Genomic DNA, 16,585 nt, shown 5'->3' with positions numbered 1-16,585 from the left:
TGCAATGACCACACTAACTTGTTCATTTTGGAAAGGGATGTCAACGTTATGGTGAAGGGGGATGCATCTGTTTGATGTTCTTGAAGAGACTGTTGCCTCTGGGTTTGGGGACTTATCTACCATAGGAACGCTCTGGAGGTTTTAAGTTCCTGAAAAATAAACTTAGTAGTGAAACTTTTATAGAGTCTCAGATAGGAACCTATGTATTCTTTAGTGTTTTGGGGAATACTGTGGATTTGGGCTTGGCATACTGTAGCCATTTGGAATATCTAGGTGAAGCTTGCCTAAGACTAACCTCTGGGATAGCCTTTAGACTCAATTTGAGATTTCTTAGCCACTGAAACCTTGTTTTGTAAGCCTAGGATTGTAATCTTTCCTGCTTCAGTCCTATTTTTTTTTTTTTTTTTTTTTTTGTCCAAATATTTGGCTCCTGACTTGCTGTCTCTTCTGCCTTAATTGTGCATCAGGGATCTAATTTTACTTTAAAGTGTGTTCATTTATTTCCCTTCTCCTTGTGGTTCTCCTCTGCTAATCTCAGTTTTCACAGTTCTCATTTCCTTTTGTGATGGAAAATAACTGGAGCGATTGCCAGGAAGATACTACATTGTTGTTATCAGTGATGATTTTATGGCTCATTAGAAGAGGTTTATAGTAACAAAATAGGTGGTTGTTTCACATAGCAATAAGAATTATTTAGAAGATAAAACTATTTTTCCCATGCTTATTTTAGTCATGCATATTTGTTTATTGTAAAAGATAAGAACATTACAGAAATAATAAAACTTAAAAATTTTAAGATGTGTTCACCAAATATTTATTGAGTAACTATTATGTGATAAGACACTTTAGGGTGTTGGAACACAATTGCTATAATAGTTTGGTGCATATTCTTATGGCTTTTTTCTTTTAAAGGTCTGTGTAATCATATAAGTAATGTTATTTATTAAAATAAATCCACACTTAAAAATTCTCTCTTGAGTTTTGCTTTTTGTCACAAAATAATATACTTTAGATGGTTTCTATGTTAGAATATATGGATTTACCTCAGTCTTTTAAACTACTTGATAGTATTTTGTTGAATGGATATATCATAATTAAGTTAATAAAACTTCTATTGCTGGATTCCTGATGGTTTTTGGTGTTTTATTATTATAAGTAGTGGTATAATATGGTATTCTTTTACATATATATCTTTGGCATATGCTTCTGGAGGATAAATTTCTAGTGCTGGAATTCTTGGGTCAAATGATATATTAATTTAGAAACTTAATGAATTAAAAAAGATTGCTCTTTTTAAAATATCAGCCTTCTTGTCTGTTTCCCCATATCTTCAGCAACACTGGGTATTATCAGTCATTATATGCTCTGTCAGTCTAGTAGGTAAATATGTTTCATTGTTTTAATTTGCATTTTTAAAATTTTTAGTGAAGTTGTCATTTCTTTAATATGTTTTTTGGCCAGTTGTATTTTATATATTGTGATCAGTTCTGTGTTCATGTCCTTGGCCCAATTTCTGTTGGGTTGTTTTTTATCTTATTGATTTGTAAGATATTGATATATAAGAGAAGCTTTTTTTTTAAATGCAATTTTATTGAGATATATACACCCACACCATATAAATCATCCTGAGTATATAACCAGTAGCTCACTGTATCATCATATGGTTGTGTGTTCATCACCACAATCAATTTTAGAACATTTTCATTACTCCAAAATAAAGAAAAAAATAAAATAAGAAAGAGCACCCAAAACATCCCATATCCCTTATTCATCCCTCCCATTATTTATATATATATATATTTGTCTTTATTTTATAACTCATCTGCCCATATACTGGATAAAGGGAGTGTCAGTCACTAGGAATAGCTATGTAATGCAAAAGAATAACCTCCAGAATGACCTCTCATTTGAAATCTCTCTATTTTGTTTCATTTCTTTTCCCCCTTTTGGTCAAGAAGGCATTCTCAATCCATGATATCAGGGCCAGGCTCATCCCTGGGAGTCATGTCCCATGTGCTAGGGAGACTTACACCCCTGGAAGTAATGTCCCACGTAGGGGAGAGGGTAGTGAGTTTATATGCTGAGTTGGCTGAGAGAGAGGCCACATCTGAGCAACAAAAGAGGCTCATAGGCATAATTATAAGTATGGTTAGCTTCTCCTTTGCAGGAATAAGTTTCAAAAGGGCAAGCCCCAAGATCTAGGGCTTGACTTACTAAACTGCGAGAATATTAGGAATTCCCCAGGTGGGGAAGTTTAATATTTCCACATTTTCCCCCAGTATTTTGCAAATACTTTTTTATTTCCTGCCCAAAATACTCTGGGATGTATTGGGCTATTACATTAACCCATGCAGAATAACATGATCTCATTCCCTATTCTAGGTTCTTTGTAATTATGTTGTTTAAATAAAGTAACCATACAAGTTAAATTAGATAGAGTACTAGAGAATATAAATTTTTTTTTTACAAAATAAACATCTCTTAAATAACAGTTGAAAACCCAGGAATGGATGTGACTGTTGTAAGAGCTTACAATTTAGGAACCTTTACAATAAACCTTATTGAACAGTCTGTACTCCTGCATCATTAATTGCCCAGTCTCTGCCCATGTTCTATCCCACTTTAACTGTGCTCTCAAATTCAGTTCTCAGCATTTGCTCATTATAGTTGGTTTATATTAGTGAGGGCTTACAGTATTTATCCTTTCGTTTCTGGCTTATTTCACTCAACATAATGTCCTCAAGGTTCATTCACCTAGTTGCATGCCTCACACAACTTCATTCCTTCTTGCTCAGTATTCCCTTGTGTGTATATACCACAGTTTGCCCTTCTATTCACCCATCAATGTACCCTGTAAGGGAAGCTTTTTGTCATGTGTTGGAAATATTTTCTCTAGTTTTGTTTTTTATTTCATAGGTTTTAATTTAGAGAGAGTCAGATTTCTTCCTTTTTTTTATGGCAGCTTGCGTTTTTTTTTTTTAATGCTTACGTATTCTTTTCTCAATAAGAATAGTTCTGAAATAGTCTCGATATCAGTAGTTTTTAATGATTTTTATTATAATCAAGATTTGTGATGTCCATGAATGTTTGTTCCTTTTTCTATTTTTCCTTTTCATTGTGTTTCTAGTTTTTGGCCTCTACTTTAGCATAGAATACTTTGGAACCTTGGCATATTATTATTTACTGTGGAGCAAATTTAGTTGGACTGTCTTGTACCTTGCTTGATTACAAGTACTTGTATTTTCCTTGGTACCAGTTTATAAGTAGGGTGACTATTGGTCCCTGTTTGCCTGAGATAGTCCCAGTTTTGTAACCTCTGACTACAATATTTATACTTGTTTTTGTAATGGTTACTTTCTACTCCTTTATAGGATACTGTAGTTGTTTATACTTGTTATTGTAATGGCTGTTTTAGCTTAGTTACTTGTTATTGTAATGGTAACAATTCCACCTCTCTTTGTTTGAATCCATAAAAACCCTAGACTAGTTAATAGTGGAAAAACTGGTGAAATCACAATAAAGTCTTTTTTTTAATTAGTTAATAATATTGTATCAATGTTAATAGCATCATACCAATGTTAACTTTTTAGTTTTGATCATTGCACTGTAGTTATATAAGATGTTAACATTAGGAGATGCTGGGTCAAAGGAATACAGGAACTTATTATACTACTTTTGCAACTCTTCTGTAAATCTAAAATTATTTCAAAATAAATAGTTGTTTAAAATGTTAAAACAACAACAAAAACAACAAAAAGAACCCTAGACTCTTTAGACTTGGGAAGACAGATTTGATATTTTTCTTACTCCTTTCTCCTTTGCACAGCCATAGAATAAAGCCCTTTCTCTTTCTGAATCACCAGTGTCAGTATATTGATTTCAGGGAGCACTAGGCAGTGAACCTGCAGTTTTTGGCAACAGTTTAACCTATTGTTCCAGTGTAAGTTTAAATTTTCACCCTCAAAATGTACCAGTTTGGACAAAAAAAAATTGTAGGGGTTATAAGGGACAGTTGATTCCATGGGATAGTTCTTCAGTATATTTTAATACTAAAGTTTCAGTTATTTTTGTTTACATTACTCTTCCAATACTTGTAAGCATTTGCTTTAGTTTTAAATCTTTCATTTCTATTACATTCATGATGAATTTGCTGCATCCATCATGGAGTTTTTATTTTTGGTGAGGTGTTTCCAGAACAGTGATGCTAGTGTCTACCCTCCTTACCTTCATCCCAATTTCCAGAATAGTGTTTACTATTTGATAAAATTTCACTTGTAATTCTTGTTTATCAGGTAGTGTCTTAAAAATGTTGAAACATTTGTGTATGTGTGCGTGCATGCACGTATGTATGCACTTTTGTTTTATTTTTCTAAGTACAGTATGTGATCAGATTTTCTCATATGCATTGGACTGAATCTTTAACCCGGCCAAATAAACACTAATAACACATTGATATTTTTTTGGTGTCGTATATATCCCCAGATATAATTTATTTTATGTTTGAATCATTGGATTTTTATAATATGCTAAATAATACTGTTCTTAACATATATCCCTTTGGGATCCACCTAATGGCAATCCCTCTTGTACTGTGACAGCATTGATAAAACCTTGGTACTTACTGCCATTTTTATCTGGTTTATTTTATCATTCAGACAGTATTTCTCCAGCCTTTTCTTATGTAGTGCTGTGCCAAAGGCCTTGTTATAATGTAGATAAATCATGTCCATTACATTTCTTCTCTCCACCAAGTCTGTTACTACTTAAAAAGGACTATGGGGCTTAAAATAACTAGTTTCCCTACCTATTGTAAACTGTAACTCACCCTTATTCTTTCCGACCAAAAGGCCAAACAGTTCAATCTTTCCTTTAGTGAAAAATATCTTGCATTTGTGAATATATCTTTAAAAACTTAAAAAAAAAAATTAGATTTCTGGTTCATGTTTTTATGTATATATCATGATATATATTATATATATATATATATATATATATATATGCATTATGTATTGATAACATATGTTCGAACATTAATTTTAGTATTTGTTAGTCTCACAAATAAAATATAAATGGGTGACAATATTAATCTTGTGAGTAGAGCATCATAAAGAAATTTCCAATTTGTTATTAACTTTTAAATTTTACTCTCTGGGGATAAAGCTATTTATTTCTAGGTATTTCAGTTTCATACTTTGTATACTGTGAAAGAGAATTTTCATGAAATATTTATGTTTTGAAAATATTTTTCCAGGCCCTGAAGAGAAATTATACTAATGAAATTTTTACTGTTATTTTTGCTATGGGTATAATAATAAACCGAAGTAGTGCTTGATCGTTTTATTAACACAGTCATGTTTGTTGTTCCGTATTTATGTTTTTTTTTTTTTGTTTGTGTGTTTCTTCTGCAGAGAGTGATAATGAACTCTCAAGTGGAACAGGAGATGTGTCTAAGGATTGTCCTGAGAAGATCCTATATTCTTGGGGAGAATTGCTAGGAAGATGGTAAAAATTTATTTTTCTTATTAAAAATTTTATATTTATATAGTTGATGTTAATTTGCTGGATTATTTAAAATCTATGTGGTTATATATATTAATCTTGATATTAATATCTTAATATATTTTTAAAAACTTATTTAAAATATAATTCATAGATAATTTATGTTTGGCTAGATCTCCTGCGATATAGTCTTATTTAACTTAGTTTTCAAAGATATGTTGCCTTATTATTCTTCTCAAACATCACATTGTTCAGCATAGTCAATTTTATGCCATATTGCCAAATATTTAAAATGCTTATGCTGAAGTATTACATTTCCTTTTTCAACTAGCTCTGTTACCGCTTAAAGGGGCCTGTTAGCGTTTAGAATAACTCATTTCACCACTGATTGTAAATTGTAACTCAGCCTCTCTTATATTTTCTGACTAAAACTATTACTTTACATTTTGGAGTGTTTTATTGGGAATTGCAGAAAATATCTGCTGTTTATATTTATTATAAGTGAGTTTTTAAGAATGGTAAATGTAACTGTCCTATGTTGGGGAGATTAAGAAATCCTGCCAAAAAATTCTCTACCATACCAGTAAAAACATATATACGGAAAACTTGATTTATTATTCTTAATATGCATTGGGTCAAAACTAGCCTAGTCATACCCCAAAGACTCCAGCATTTTATTGAAAGTATTTAATAATCTCTTTTTCCATTTCAAAACCTTTATCATTTTTTTCCTACACTGTATTGAGAAGCTAATTAATTCATGTGCAAGCAATCTACCTGCCTGAATTTATCTCATATGTTTTTACTCATATGTTTTATCAGTTTTTTTTTCTTTTACGGATCATGGTTTTGTTGTCAAGAGAAATCGTTGTCGCAAAATTACTCAAATATGTATGACCTCCTTAAGTTACTATTATTTTACTAGCATCTCCAGAGTAGTATAGAAGATACTCAAGAGATTACACAGGAACTGAGCCCTCTACCACTCCAGTGTTTGGAGGTTGAAAAGACGAGAAGGAACCAGCAAAGAATTACAAAAAAGTACAGCTGGTGGGGTAGAAATCAAGTATACTAAGTCTGTCAAGAAGGAAGATGTGATCAACTGCTGTGTGAAATGCTGCTGATATAGGTGAAGTCAAATGAAGCCTAAGAATTGGATTCAGTGATTTGGAGGTCACTGGTGACCTTGACAAGAGCAGTTTAAGTAGAGAGGTAGGAATGAAATCTTGGTTGGACTGCATCTAAGAGGAAGGGGACTCAGCAGGTGTAGATAACTCTTACGAGTAGTTTTGTTTTAAAGGGTGCTGAGAGATAGGGATATATTAGGAGGTGGATATGGGGTGAGAGGTTTTTTTTTTTTAAATTAAAATGGGTAGTATAGCATGTTTATATGCTGTTGGTAATGATGCAGTAAAGAGAGAAAAATTGATAATTCCAAAGAAAGAGGACGTAGTGATAAGAGAAATAGTGAATTGGCAAGAAGAGACAGGTTTGTTGACTAGTTAAGGGATTGTACGTAGCATAATGGTTCATTTTAACAAGAGGAAAGGTGGGGCACAGCTACAAAGGTAATACTGACATTTAAGTGTACCTGTGTGCAGGTGCTATTCAAATCACTTTACCTATACTAGTTAATTTAATCACCACTACAACCCTCAGAAGTAAGTACTGTTACTACCCTCGTTTTGGAGGTAAGAAAACAGAGCACAGTTATATTATATAACTAGTATAAAGATACACAGCAAATAATGGCAACAAATAGATAACTTGTGCAAGGTCTTACAGCCAATAAGTAACTAATCTGTGATCGCCCAGTTACTAAATGACTAAGCCAGGATTTGAATCTATACAGTCTGGCCACAGAGCCTGTATTTTTAACCACGTGGGCAGGCTGCCTTTTCTATAAACATAGGTAGGTTGCTGGATTAGTTTTTATGGGAACATGTAGAAGTTCTGGTAAGAGTGAGTTGACTAGGGAAATTGATACCCTTGCCAGGCAATACTTGAGGCTTCTAATGAGTTTAAAGAAAAATTGTGAGAATGGCAGTATGGAGAACAGGAAATCAGAATACTTTGATGATTAAAACAACCAAACAGTGCTCTTCACTCTGTTTATAGAATGCAAGATTTATAATTTGTTTCACCATATTTTTATGATGCATCCTTTTAGACTCCAGGAGATACATACGTGAAGGAGACATAGTTCCTGCTTTTGAGGTTCAGAATCTAGAATGAGTATGTAGAATCATGACAGATCATTTTAGTAAAATAACTGAAACACTGAGGTTCCTTCAAATTTCTTGGTCATTTTATTGTTTATTTTTTCTGTAAAATAATGTCACTCAATTAATTCATCCAGCTTTTTTTTTTAGCCATCTACTCTCTTTTAGGAACTATACTAGGCACTGCTGATTTAAAGATAGAGATAGTTCCTACCCTCTAGGAGTTTATTATCTTATAGAGACATATGACATTTAAACAGATAGTTTTGGTATAATGAATAAATTCTCCAGTATGCATTGTACACCCAATGGAAATTTTCAAATATACACAAAAGTGGGAAAATAATACAATAAATGTATATGCCCACCATCCAGCTGCAAGAGTTATCAACATTAGGACAATCTCCAAAAAAATACTGTTAACCTGAGATGGCTATTGATGCTTTTTATTTTTTAGAAAGGTAACTGGGTTGGGAAGAGACTGATAAACAGAGAAACTAGTTGGGAATAATTGCATGAGTTTAGGTCTATACCAAACCTGTTGACCTTAGTTAAGTATGGAGAGGAGACTCCAAATGGCGAAAGATTTCTGAGGTAGAATTTATAGGATTTCTCAGCTATAATTCAGTGTAGAGTCTTTAAAAAATAGAGTATGATCTTTCTAAATTATATTCTTTTTGATAATGGACTTCCAGCAATTCATTAGAAGAATGTGAAGAAACTATTTTAAAAGAGTAAAACAGATTTTTAGGCCTCTAGAAAACTTTCTGGGTCTTTTAGAATTCAAATCTTTTTCTTTTATATAGCTCATTATTGCAATTGTGTCATCACTATTCATATGAAAAGGATAAAATTTGCCTAATTTAGAGAAGTTTATTATATCTATTATACAAGGATTGGCAAAAATTTTTAATTGTTATCTTAGAATTTCTTTTTCAAACATTAGCTTTCTTTAGAATTAGAAACTTCCAATGAATCTTGGGAATAGTATCTAGTACTTAAATGAAGATAAAATGAAGATAGGCAAACATCTGTCATGTAGAGCCCTATGTTATGTACATATACTATGAGAAGGATGTAAAGGAAAATATTTAATATTAATTTGAAATAATCAGAAAATATTAGGATAATGTGGAAAAGAAAACTAAGAACAGACTATAAAAAAGTTTAGTAATTGAGGTCTTTATGTAAAAGATTGGAGTTAAGGTAATTAAAGAAATAACTACATGGAGAGAGAAGAAGGAAGGAAAGGAGGAAGAGAAGGAGAGAAAGGAAGGAAACATGCATTTGTGATAGGAGGACTTGGAAAAACCAAAGTGAAATTGGTAGCAAGATTTCTGTTATATGTTGAAAATATTCAGAATGGTAATGTGGATGATTTTGTATAGTAGAATATTTAAGGAATTGAGGAGAATAGTTTCTGGATCCCTGCCTCTGGTTTTGAAAATGTAGAAAACTATTGAGATTGTAAAGATGAGAAACTAAAGACAGTGCTTACCCTGAACACTTAGGCTTAAAAAGTCAACTTTTGTAGTAGAAAGATTTTTCTAATAAAAAAAAGCTAAACAAATGTGATGATTTGAAGCTGTATGGACCCTAGAAAAGATCTTGTTCTTAAAGCTAATCCATTCCTGTGGGTATGGACCCATTGTAAGTAGGATCTTTTGGTGAGTAAGATTTTAACTTGAGATATGACCCACCTTATTCAGGGTGGGTCTTAATCCTCTTACTGGAGACCTTTGTAAGGGGATGAAAGACAGAGAAGATACAGAAAAAAGCCACAGAGAGAAGCTAGGAGAGAAAAGCCAGAGAAGTTGAGAGACAGAGTAGCCGGAAGCTGAAAGCAATGAAACCCAGGAGAGAATGGCCAGCAGATGCCACCATATGCCTTCTCATGTGACAGAGGAGTACTGGATCGCCAGCAGCTGGTCTTCGGGGAGAAGGTATCATCCTGTTGATGCCTTGATTTGGACATTTTCACTGTCTCAGAACTGTAAACTTGTAAGCTAATAAATCCCCATTGTAAAAGCCAACCCATTTCTGGTATATTGCATTTTGTCAGCTTTAGCAAACAAAAACAGTGAACATCTGGGGAAAAAATTGGATATATTTTTATTATATTAAATAAAATCATCTTCCAACTTATTCATTCTCCTTTAATAGAATATCAGAAAATTAATACACATGTAATAGGCATTTCAGTTGTATGGTTATACTTATTAAAGTGAGCAAATGAATTCTCAATCTGTAGTCTTGCAACCTAACTGACCATCAGCAGTTGGGAAAACAAAATGAAATCTAAGCTCAGATGAAACCCAACTACTTACAACCCACTATAGATTGTAGGTTGCAAGACTACAGATTGAGAATTCATTTGCCCACTTTAATAAGTGTCCTTCCTTTTTACATTAATATAAACTCATTTCTATATATATTTTTTTAACTATGGAAAAAACCAACAGAAACAGAAGCAAAAGAAAACTATCTGTAATTTGATCTTCATAGAAACCTTTGCTTTAACCTCTCCCTCTCTTGAAACTTTTCTTAATACAACTTTTGTAACTTCAGCATATTTAAGTCTACTCATATTTGGGGTAAAGAGAAATCCCCAGACTCATTTGATGCCACCTCATCTTTTAATTTCAGTTCATCTTCCCTTTACTGAGAGAATTTTTTCAAATGTGTTGAGCTGCTGTTTTTTTACATTCCTAACTTTTAGCCTCCTACTTCAGCCTCCTGCTGTCAAAGCTGCTCTGATTCCATTGGTGACCTCTCAGTGGTCATATTCAATGACTTGTTTTCTCTCTTGATTTTTCTACTGGTTTTGCTAGAAATGCTATCTTCCTTTTGAAATTTTCTCCTCAAGTGGACAGCTTTAAAATATAAAAAGTTCTTATATGCCTAGATAGTTTAAAGAAAATCCTCTTTGAAAGCAAGGGAAGTTTTCTAGATCAGTACGATAGCATCATGATCCTATTCAAATCAACAAGAATGCTGTTAAAGAATTGTTCTTTGTTTGTTTGGCCTTAATAGCCAGCCATGTTAGTTTCACTTTATAAGTGCATTATTAATCCAAATGTATTGATAGTACTATACTTTCTATATGAGGCAGTTGAGGAGGAAGTGACTGGAAGAGGGCTGGCCTGGCATGCACTCTGCATCTTGGGAACGTTGTTGTGCATGGAATGGCGGCTTTTGGAAGACTGTTGCCCAAAAGAAGAAAGATGTTTGGTTTTTACAAGCTTTTCTGGTTTGCCAGTACTGCTGTTATGCAAAATACCAGAAATTGATTGGCTTTTATAAAGGGGATTTATTAGGATACAAATATACACTTCTAAGGCCATAAAAGTGTCCAAACTAAGACATCAAGAAGAGGATACCTTCACTGAAGAAAGGTGAGTAGCATCTGGAACACCTCTGTCAGTTGGGAAGGCATGTGGTTGGTGTCTGCTGGTCCTTTGCTCCTGGGTTCTGGTTTCAAAATGGCTCCAAAATGTCTCTGGGCTTTTGTTTCTCTTAGCTTCTCTCTCTCTCAGCTCCTGTGCATCTGTGCTTGTTCTCCCAGGGTGTTTCTCTCTAAGCATCTGGGGGTCCTTTCTTAGCTTCTCCAGGGCAAACTCTGGCCTTCATCTCTTAGCTTAGTATCTCCAAATGTCTGTCTGCATCTCTAAGCATCTGGGTCTGTGTTGGCTCTTAGCTTCTCCTGGAGGTAAACTCGGGGATTTCATAGCTTAGCTTCTCTCCAAAATGTCTTTCTTGGCTTCTCTGAGCTCCTTGTTTCTGTGAGCTCTTTTAAAGGGCAACAGTGATCTAATTAAGATCTACCCAGAATGGGTGAGTTCACACCTTCATGGAAATGATCTAATCAAAAGGCCTCATCCACAGTTGGGTGGGTTACATCTCTATGGACGCAACCTAATCAAAAGGTTCCACCCTAGTCAAAAGACTAATAAGTCTGCCCCCACAAGATTACATTAAAGAACATAGCTTTTTGGGGGGATGTGATAGAGTCAAATCAGTACAGAAGCTAAAGTGTACCGAAGTATAGAGAGTTGCTGTTTTTGCAGAGCTAAGTCCTCCAGTTCTCGATTCACTAACATTAAATGCTGTGAAAAGGACTTCCAGAGCTGTTTTGGGTTGCATGAGACTTGCCCAAATGTCTGTGTCCTGCTTTTGCAAAGATAGAAGTTGCCAGCAGGATTAAAAGAAAAAAAAACAAAACAAGTAAAAACCTATAATCATGTGGTAATTGCAAGGGCAGGACCCAGACTAAACACTACATTGAAACCAAAGAAAGTGAAAACTCTGTTTGGAAACAGGATTAAAACCAGCCAGATCAGTAAACAGCTGAAAGAACTTAAAAGTCATAATTCTATCTCATAGTGCCACCTCAAGTGCTCCCAGCCTAATCTCCCTTGTTACAGTAACCATTCAGATGATGGCTCCGATACCGAGATGGCTTCTGGCTCTACCAGAACACCAGTCTTTTCCTTTTTAGATCTCACATATTGGAAAAGACAGAAAATATGTGGTGAGATTATCTATGAAGGCCATTTTGGGGACGTCCTCATTGACACACATCTATTCAAGCCTTGCTGCAGCAATAAGAAAGTAGCTACCAAGAAGCCAGAAGAGCAGGGACCTGAGCCTCTACCTGTCTTCACCTAGGAGTGTTGACTGAGGTTTATTAGAAGGGAAACAAACCAACAAAAATTTTTTTGAAAGGCAATAAACTGATCCTCCTATTTTAAACTTGGATCCTTGCTATTCTGCCAAAAGACAGTTTCTAGAATGAATGAGTTGGTTTTGCCTCCAGTTCCGCAAACTCTGAAGCCAGTGTCTAGCTTACTAAAAGAAAAAGAGAAGTGTACATAGTATTTAAGATGTTACGTATTTCATAGAATGCTGAATGCTACTGCAAAGTGCTCTTTAAGCTTTTTTGTTTGTTTTTTAATCCTCTTCTTATGAATGAAATTAGGAGAATTTTAGAGGTCAGAGATAGAATTTGCCATATGATAAACTATATGTAGTTTTAGTCTTTTCTTTATTGAGATGCAGTGGTTGGGGCATTTTTTTAAGATGGCTGGCTATCTTTAAAAAGTAATTCCTAAATATACAGAGAGGTAACTTGATGGTATATGTTGCATCCTGTGTTATCTCCCTCTATATTAATATTGGATAAAGATTTTAATTTATATGAAACTTCTAAAGCAGAATCCAAGTTCCTCTTTGGGAAATGGTAAGGCTTCAGGACAAGCGATCCTATATAAACTGTACCAAAGCATTACCACATGATAAAGAACACACACTATTAAAATAAATGTCCAAAAACTAAAGTGGGCAACTTCAAGATGTCACAAAACAAAGGTTAATGCTTCTTGGGGCACATTTCTTAGAGAGCTTGCCTGGTGTGTATATAATTGACTTTTGTTTATGTTATATGACTGGTGACTTCATTGAAAATCTGCACAATTCTGTTTTAGCTCTGGATTACTTCAGTTGACCTTTGTGAAGGTTTTTTGTTTTATTTATTTTAAATTATTAGAGTTTTTCTTTTCCTTTTCATTATATTTAAAGTAAAATTCTGTAAGAAAAGAAGTATGCATTATTGCTGGGTGGGTTGGTTTCTGTTTTAACTTCTTAGTCAGGCTTTCTGAACGTTGACATGTTAAGTGATAAATAAATCCTGAATGTGGAGCTCTTCAATTCTAAACTCTGTATTAAAAGCCTCTCACTTGAATCCAAACCAAAGTACTCTCATTGCCTCATTTCTGAGATTTCAGGGGAAAAAAATCAGACTTTTTGTGAGAGGAGAAAAATGTTTGCCTGCCTTACAATATCATGACTCATTGCTTACTTTTGAAACTGGATTTTTAAAATTAGATAATATAAACAACAATAAGGAGTGAGCCACTTTTTACAGGCACCTTTTTGTTTTATGGTTCTTACACTAAACTTAAGATTCTATATATTTTCTTTTTGGAAAGACCTACATGGTACATGCCACCAAATGCACAGACTACACAGTGAGTTGGATTAACTTTCCCACAGCCTTTGAGTTGTATTACAAGAGTCCTAGCCATTGTCATCTTCCTCCTGAGTTGTATTTGAAATGTTTTTATTTGGGGGGGGGGGGTACATTTTGACTGCTGTATTGGTGGTAGAATATACTGTAATATGGATCATCTCTACTTCTGTGCTTATTTATTTATTATTAGACTTCAACCACAGTCTTCTTTTTTTTCCTTCCACCTTTCTTTGCCTATAGGAGGTACTGTACGTAGTCATGCACTTTGTATTAACATATTAGAAATCTACAAATTTGTTTTGTACTTTTAATACTGTTGGATACTTATAATCAAAACTTTTACTAGGGTATTGAATAAATTTAGTCTTATTAGGAAAAAGATGTATTGAATGCCTTCTATGTGGCAGACACTGTTTTAGGTGCTTGGGATGCATATGTAAACATAACAAAAGATTCTTGACCTTGTAGAGTTTATGTTCATCCATTAAAAACTCCCTGAATACTGTATGATGGATATGTATCCTCATTAATTTTAATAGGATTTTGGAGAGATTGGGAAAATAAAATACATTAGACTTGTTGATGGGACAGAGGGTGATGTCAAGAGAACTACTTGGTTTCTAGTTTTGATGATGTGACAGTTAATCTTCTGTGTCAACTTTGCTAGGCTATAGTTCCCAGTTATTTAAACGAACACTAATCTAGATGTTGCTGTGAAGGTATTTTGTAGATAGTTTCCATCTACAATCAGTACACGTTAAGTAAATGAGATTACCTTGGAAATGTGGATAGCCTCCATGCAATCAGTTGAAGGCCTAAAGAGCAAAATCTGAAGATTCACAGAGAAGAAGAAATTCTGCCATAAGACTGTAGCATATAAAATATTGCCTCAGTTTCCAGCCTGCTGACCTGCCCTGTGGATTTCAGACGTGTCAGCCCCCACAATCGCATGAACCAATTCCTTAAAACAAATCCCCAAAATGTATATCCTGTTGGCTCTTTTTCTGTGGAGAACCAGGACTGATTCAGATGGCTTGTGGTGACAATCACTGAGATGGAGAACAACTAGGTTTAGAGAGGAAGAATGTGAGTTCAGATTTGGACATTTTAATTTTGAGGAGCCTTTGAATCTCTGATTCCCAGAGTAGTGGTCTAGTGATAACTGAATACCTGAGCATGGATGTTAATGCCCAGAAATAAGAGAGTGAAGAGAATTACATCATTGGGACAGAGTGGAGAGAATTCAGAACACTTAAAAAGGTTAATAGAGGAGAAGTAGTCATTAATGGGGTATGTGAAGAAGGAAAAGCAGGGATTGTTTTGTCACTGGAGCCCAGAGAAGCAGAGAGTGACCAACAGTGGAAGGTCAAACAAGCTGAGGATTAAAAAAAATGTGCCTTGAATTAAATTGCATGGAAAGGGATCCTAGATTACCTAAATGAAAACTGTTTTCAAGAAGAGATGGAGACAGAAACTATGTTGAACTGGTTTGAGGAAAGGGTGGGAGGAAAAGAAATAGGAATAGTGACTATACAACAACTCTTGGGAAATTTGATGTGCAGGGTAGGAAACGATATGACAGCTAGAAGGTTATGTGGGGTCAAGCAATGGTTTTCTTTTGCATGGAAATATTTATAGGAGTTTTATTAGCTGCAGTTACACAGTGATGATATATTGATCTCATTATAACATGTAGCATATATCTAGTTACTTTTAATTTCCCTTAATATATTATAGGAGTCTACTACTGAGTATTTCCCATTTAATTTCAGAGGGAACTAGCTTAATCCTTTATACATTGTTGTTTTTAGTTGTTCAAAAACTCAGCTACCCTAAAACCGTATATATTTTTCCAATTCAGAGCCAAACATTAAATTATGAAACAGATCCTTTCAAGATGATCCTGACTCTTGTGGCATAATATTCATTGCTAATGTCAACTGGAAGAAAGAAAGAAGCAACTGGAAGGAAGTTCCAGGCATTAAATAGTTTACTCAGGTGTAAGCTTTCTCAAGAATAATTAATAATCTCCCTATATGTGACATATTTTGTGGAGGATATTTACCGTTGATGTTTTTCTAAGTTAACTATAATTTAATTTAAGTCCATCAGAGATATTTAAAGAGTTGAACTGACTTTGTTGGTGTAGTTTTATGATTATAAAAGAATTAAGATCATTGTAAATATTTCAAACAGTAGAGAAAAAGTAAAGGGGTACTTTTCTCTTAATTCTATTACACAGATATTTTGAAGCATATTATTCTATGTTATTTTCCTAGGCATGTTTAAAAGCAGATTTCAAAATAATGAGTGTAACTTTAGGTTCAAAATAGCTTTGATTCAGCTTCAGGGCTCTGTCTCCCCACAGAAGCTTTGAACAATTAGCGAGAACTAGCAAAAACATCTTTCTCAAAGCTCCAGAAAACAGTTAAAGGACTGCAGTCAGAGGGTGGGCACTGAATCAAGAAAAAAGACAATCTAAAAGCTGTAGAATCTCCTGATGCCCATGCTGTCCCATCTCCCACCCCCCAGAGCCAGCCTGAGTGCAGACCTCTGGTCCAGGTTCCCTAAGGAGCAGAGTAACCCTGTGTACAAGCATGTGTGTCTGGCCCATTCTATCTGGAGATGGCCTAAGAGACTCCAAACAGGCTTACCCAAGACAAAGCAAGCAGGAAAGAACCAGGTAGGCCTCTACTCTTTGACCTGGAGTTATTCTCTAAAGTGATTATATGAATAAACTCTAAAGGAGAGCACTCACACAGGTAAATCTGTAAAGACTAGGGGGAAGGTGTTTTCTTTTTCCCTTTCTAATATTTTTTTTTTCAAGGAAAGCTCT

At 34.4% G+C, this 16,585-nt stretch overlaps 1 protein-coding gene and 1 pseudogene across 6 annotated transcripts in view; both read left to right on the top strand.

Moving 5' to 3' along the window:
• Positions 1–16,585, top strand: part of RABGAP1L (RAB GTPase activating protein 1 like) — an 891,828-nt gene that overhangs the window by 262,157 nt on the left and 613,086 nt on the right. For all 6 annotated transcript variants that reach the window (XM_037825297.1, XM_037825298.1, XM_037825302.1 and 3 more), the window contains one exon: positions 5,409–5,502. In XM_037825297.1, coding sequence (XP_037681225.1) covers positions 5,409–5,502 — 94 coding nt within the window. The remainder of the gene's footprint in view (positions 1–5,408; positions 5,503–16,585) is intronic.
• LOC119526324 lies at positions 10,946–12,458 on the top strand (annotated as a pseudogene).

This window comes from Choloepus didactylus, chromosome 2, assembly GCF_015220235.1.
Source record: "Choloepus didactylus isolate mChoDid1 chromosome 2, mChoDid1.pri, whole genome shotgun sequence".
NCBI lineage: Eukaryota > Metazoa > Chordata > Mammalia > Pilosa > Megalonychidae > Choloepus > Choloepus didactylus.
This window is presented reverse-complemented; position numbering and strand designations above follow the sequence as displayed.